The sequence below is a fragment of the Dipodomys ordii genome, unplaced genomic scaffold (genome assembly GCF_000151885.1).
Source record: "Dipodomys ordii isolate 6190 unplaced genomic scaffold, Dord_2.0 Scaffold64, whole genome shotgun sequence".
NCBI lineage: Eukaryota > Metazoa > Chordata > Mammalia > Rodentia > Heteromyidae > Dipodomys > Dipodomys ordii.
In genome coordinates, this window is record NW_012267280.1 from 906,490 (window position 1) to 912,182 (window position 5,693).

The 5,693-nt window shown below is 66.6% G+C and overlaps 1 protein-coding gene across 1 annotated transcript; it reads left to right on the forward strand.

Moving 5' to 3' along the window:
• Window positions 1–1,218: 1,218 nt before the first annotated feature.
• Mfsd12 (major facilitator superfamily domain containing 12) lies at window positions 1,219–5,692 on the forward strand (the record flags this gene model as incomplete). The annotated part of the gene is made up of 9 exons (XM_013022629.1): window positions 1,219–1,255; window positions 2,249–2,558; window positions 3,547–3,676; window positions 3,780–3,959; window positions 4,285–4,377; window positions 4,474–4,566; window positions 4,825–4,995; window positions 5,083–5,177; window positions 5,638–5,692. Coding segments are annotated over exons 1-9 (1,164 nt in total), but the record flags the coding sequence as incomplete, so codon positions are not given.
• Window position 5,693: the final 1 nt, after the last annotated feature.

Genomic DNA, 5,693 nt, shown 5'->3' on the forward strand with positions numbered 1-5,693 from the left:
AGTCACACCCAGGCCCCTGGCGCGTCTCCTCCCCTGTCCGTCCGTCCGTCCGTCCGTCCCCCGTAGCGCCCTCCTGACCCCGTCCCACCGCCCTCGGAGCCCCGGGCGGCCTCAGGGTCGACGCCTCCTCCCCGGCCTATCTGCCTGCCCCCCCCCCGCCGGCCGCGCCCCAGTCCGTCTGTCTGTCCCACAGCCGGCCTCCCCCGTCGGGCTGGCCCCTCTCCCTCTGTGACACCCCGGGGTGCCGGCTTCATCCGCCTGTCCAGCGCCTCCTGTCCGTCTGTCTGTTTGTCTGGTCCAGCTCAAGCCCACCCGTTGACCGTCCCAGGCAGTGCTGCGCGGGGGGGGGGGGCTCGAGACTTATCTGCTGTCCCTCCCGGGGTCCCCCGGTGCGGGCTGGGGTGGAGTCCTGGAGGGGTGCGCGCTGGCCCCTCTGATAAGCCCGGGAGAGGAGCCTGCCCTGGCCGCCCAGGAGCCCCTCTGCCCTGGGGGACGGGGCGTGCTCTGACCCACGCCCGGCCTCCTGAGTGGCACTTTTTGCAAGATTATAGTGAACCTTGAGACCTGTGGGTGACCGTGGTGGACTGCTTGGAGGCCCCGGGGCTGTGAGGTCACCGGGGTGGACCCGGGTCACCTCACTATGGCAGCCCTGTGGGGCGAGGAAACAGAGGTGGCCAAGCTGCCCTTCCTCTGAACCAATGCCCGGGTGAAGGGCAGAGCCCCGTGTAGGCTGGAGAGTCCCAATGCGCGAGGGAATTCCTGTGCAGGGTGGAGGAGAGCCGCAGGGGATCCCCCTCCCCCCCCACCTTCCTTCCTCTCCTCAGCCAGCCTGGAGAAGGGATCCCTGGCAAAGGACACTGCATGTGCAAAGGCCCTGAGGTCGGGCATGTGATCAGTGCAGAGCCCCCTGGCTCCTGTCCTGAGGGGGAGGTCTGAAGTCTGGGGAGGCTCCCACTGACCCCAGAGGAGGCAGCTGGGGCACCAGAAGAAGTGGAGGCCACAGGGGTGCAGGCTTGTGTTTGTATAAAACCCCTGGTAAATGGCCCTAAGGCCCCAGCCTAAACCCCTTCCCAGTTCTCAGTTGAGAAAGGGAGACAGGGAAGTATCTCCTAATAGTTGATAAGGACATGAGTAACAGTCACCCTGGCAATGGTGCCCACTTCTCTATTTCACTCCTGAGTCTGAGTGGTGGAGATGGGTGTGGGGGGGTGGAGGGCAATGGGGGACAGGGACATTAGCTTTGGGGTTTTGACAGGTGAGTAGGAGTGTGTAGGCGGGAGGGGCAGCTGAGAGAGGGTATGTAACGGCTGAGTCAGGAAGTGGCCCAGGGTTGAGGAGGGATCCCGCCAGCCTTGAAGATCAGTCCTTCTGCCAATCCCGGGAGGCAGGACCTTTCCTGGGAGCCCAGAGCGGCCAAGTCGCTTGCCCCAGGACCCCAAGCCAGGCCGTTTGATGCCAGCCTCGGGGAGCCGGCCCAGTTTTCCTCCCTGGAGTTCACAGTCTAGTGCTGCCCCTCCCCCCCCCCCCCCCGCCCGCCTCTGGGAACTGACCGCTTCCGCTTCCATCTGGCTGAGAGGAGGACGGGCTGTGGGCTGAGTCCATTTCCATGCCAGAGGAAGGAGGGAGGGGCAGAGGCAGAGGCGGGGAGGCAGGGGGAGGTCACCGCCGTGGCCCTGGCCGTGGGCTCAGAGCTCTGCGCTTGGCCTCCATCTCCTCACCTGCTGCACGGTGGTCACAGCACCACTCTGAGCTCTGAGTTGAGGCTCCGTGTTTATTATTCAACCCATCCTCCCGAGTCTGGATGGGTCCGGGGATCCCTGGGGCGCAGAGGGGACTTGAGAGGACCCGTGCCCACCTGTGGAGCTGAGCTCTGGTGGGGAAGATGGGGAGAGGCCGGAGGGGCCACTTTGCTATGATGGGAGGGAGGAGCCATCTAGGCGGAGCACATAGCACGCGTAAAGGTCCTGAGGTCCGCTGGAGGAGGGGAGGGGGCGGGGGCTGCGGTTCCTGGGGAGGCTTGGTCACCTCAGTTCCCTGGGAGGCGCCTTTTTATGAGTGAAGGACGGATCGATTGGCCCAGGGCCACCCGGACCCTTGCTGCCTGGCTGTCCCCACAGGGTGACTGTCCTCCCCCCCATGGATGTCACCAGAACACGGGGGGGGGGGCCGTGGTTAAAGTCCCCATGCAGGAGCAGCTGGGCCTCGTTACAGTATGGGGCGGGGGGGGGGCATGCCTGCTGTGCCTTAGTTTCCCCACCCCCACGTGTGTTTGGGAGCCCTGGGCTGGCGCGGGGCGGCCCCGGATGTGACACGGCGTGGCGTGGCCCCATCCCCCCTGCCTCCACAGGCACCATCTGCGTCCTGCTGTCCTTCCCGTTCATCTTCAGCCCGTGCCTGGGCTGCGGGGAGCGCACGCCCGAGTGGGTGGCCCTGCTCTACTACGCGCCCTTCATCGTCATCTTCCAGTTCGGCTGGGCCGCCACGCAGGTCGCCCACCTCAGCCTCATCCCCGTGCTGGCCACCACCGACCACGAGAAGGTGGAGCTCACCGCCCTCAGGTACCCCAGGGCCCCAGCCGGGAGCATGGAGGGAAAGGTGCATCTGTCAGCTACTTCTGCGGAACATCACACACACACACACACACACACACCCCGGGTGTGAACAGCCTGTCCTCGGGCGGCCGAAAGGAAGATGCTGACTGGGCTGAGCCTCATGGAAACACCTCTCCCGCCTCCCCCCTTTTTTTCTCTGTGATCCTCCTGCCTCAAGCCTCCAGAGTGGAGGGATGACAGCTGTGCAGCAGGGAGTTGGGGCTCGAGGTGAAAGTCACCTGATTAGGCCAGGCCCGCCCAGGATGACTCGTCCCGGGAGGTGACGTGCTCGCTGTGCGCCTCAGCGGAGGGCAGAGTTGGGTTTTAGTGGGGGTGCTGACGCTGGCGGTGCCCCCACTTCCTCATTCCAGAAGAGGAACTGGCTTGCAGCTGGATGCGTGGCGCGGGGACGCAGCCCAGAGCTTCCCTGCACCGCGAGCGCCCTGCCACAGAACCCCGAGAGCCAGGCTGGCGCACAGCTCCGTGCGGCCCCGCCGCCTCCCAGCCCTGCCTTTCGGTTCCCTGTGAGACTCCCCGGCTAACCACCGCCATTGCCCAGGGTGTTTCTCTTCTGCAGGAAAGAGGCCTAGACGGTTCTAGACCCTGGATTCCTGGGCTGGTGGGAGCTCAGGCATCTGGGAACAGAATCCCAGAGTCGGGGCCCTTCCAGCAGGCGCTTGGTTCAGATGTGGGGGGGACTCGGTAACTAGGTCTGCACTTGGCCCTAGGCAGGTGAATAGGTTCTGTGGGGGTGAGCCCTGTGTCGGCTGGGGAAACTGAGGCAGGCCTGGGACACCGGTGGCTGCACTTGTCGACAGCTAGGGGTCCTCTGGAGGCGGCCGGTGGCCCTGACTTCCATGGGGGGGGAGGAGGCGGCGGAGGGGTCCCCTGACTTCCATGGGGGGGGGCGGCGGAGGGGTCCCGCACCTGCTGAGCCCGGCCCACCCTCCCCCAGGTACGCCTTCACCGTGGTGGCCAACATCGCCGTCTTTGGCGCTGCCTGGCTGCTCCTCCACCTGCAGGCCCCTGCCCGGGACGTGGATGTGGGTGACCAGCTGGGGGCCCAGGATGTGCCCGTGTTCCGGGTGAGCTGGGGGTCACCTAGGCAGGCCGCTTGGGAGACCTGAGCCCCTGGCACTGCCTGACCCCTGGCCTCTGACCCCTGGCCCCTCTCCTGCCGTCCTCCAGAACCTGGCCCTGCTGGTGGTGGGTGTGGGCGCCGCCTTCTCACTGCTCTTCCACCTGGGCACCAGGGAGGGGCGCCCGCGGAGGGCGGAGGAGCCCGACGAGCGCAGCCCTCTGCTGGCCCCCTCAGCCCGGCCCTTGCTGCTCTGGAAGCACTGGCTGCAGGAGCCAGCTTTCTACCAGGTACGATGTGGGGATGGGGGGGGGCTGGAGTGGGCCACCCCCCTTCCCGCCAGGCCTACTCCTCAGCCAATAGGTGGCACACACAACCCATGTGACCTTGCTACCCCCAGGGCAGACATTAGCAATCCATCTCTCATCCCACACCCATGGGAGACATCACCAGTTGATCAAGTCTCTCATTCCTATTGGTCCCTGCCGTGCAGTCACAGCTAAGGAGATGGGTCTCTGGGAGTTCTCATCGGGGCCCCAGGGCCCCCTGCTGGTGGGTTGCGGAGCGGCCTCTGCTGACCCTTCTCTAGCTGTCCCTCTGCTGATCTACCCGCAGGTGGGCGTGCTGTACATGAGCACCAGGCTCATCGTGAACCTGTCTCAGACCTACGTGGCCATGTACCTCACCTACTCCCTCCACCTGCCCAAGGTGAGCTGGCCGGGGCGGGTTGGGGGGTGGCGCGTTGGGCCCCGCATGGCCACCCCACGGGCCCCGTGTGGATCGCTGGTGCTGTGGCCCCTACAGAAGTTCATCGCCACCATTCCCCTGGTGATGTACCTCAGCGGCTTCTGCTCCTCCTTCCTCATGAAGCCGGTCAACAAGTACATGGGGCGGAACGTGAGTGGACAAACACCCGGGACTTGGTGCGTGTGGGGGGACCCCAAAGGCGCAGATGGGGGGCTCTGGGGTCTCCGCCTCCCACCCTCCATGCCCCGTGCCTTGCAAAGCTTGCAAGTGTGGCAAGTCCTTTATCTCGGTGGCTGTCCAACTCCAGTCCCTCCGTGGCGGGCGCAGGGGCTGACCGCCAGAGGGTGCGAGTGCCAGGGCCGGCGTGGGCCTGACCCGGCTGGGCCGCCTCCACTTCCTCCCCCGCAGCTGACTTACTTCGCCGGCCTCCTGGTGATCCTGGCCTTCGCCGCCTGGGTGGCGCTGGCGGACACGCTGGGCCTGGCCGTGTACGCGGCGGCGGTGCTGCTGGGCGCCGGCTCTGCCACCATCCTCGTCACCTCGCTGGCCATGACAGCCGACCTCATCGGCCCCCATACGGTAGGACTGCAGACAGCACTCCCGGAGGCCGGGAAACCCGCCCCACGGGCCGGGCACTAACCCGCCCCCCGGACCTCTGTCCCCCAGGACAGTGGAGCCTTTGTGTATGGTGCCATGAGCTTCTCAGATAAGGTGGCCAACGGGCTGGCGGTCATGGCTGTGCAGAGCCTGCATCCCTGCCCGTGAGTCCTTCACCCACCCCTTCTTCTTTCCCACCAGCCCTGGGTCCTGCAGGCCTGTGGGTCTGGCGGGGAGGGGTAAAGGGCAGTTCATACATTCACACTGGATGTGGTATGGGCCCGGGTTGGGTCAGGCTAGAGGAGGGTGCGGTCCGCCAGGCCCGCGGAACTCAAGACGGGGTGCAGGGCTGGCACTTCTGCCGGCTTAGGACCCGACTGGGCTGTCTTGGTCCCAACCTCGAGGGACTGGGGGCAATGAGGTGGGCCCGCGGCACAGGCAAAGGCCCTGGGGCAGGGATGAGCGGCCGGCTGGAGGAGCAGAGGGACGAGGGACCGGGCAGGCAGCGCCGGCCCCGCCCCGGGACCCCGGTGCCCAGGGCGGCCCTGGCGGCTGCTCTTGGAGGCAGGTGGACTTGGGGGCGGCAGGGGCGGCACCCACCCGTGCCCCCCGTGTCGCCCCCAGCTCGGAGCTGTGCTGCGCGGCCTGCGTGGGCTTCTACCGCTGGGTGATGGCGGCGG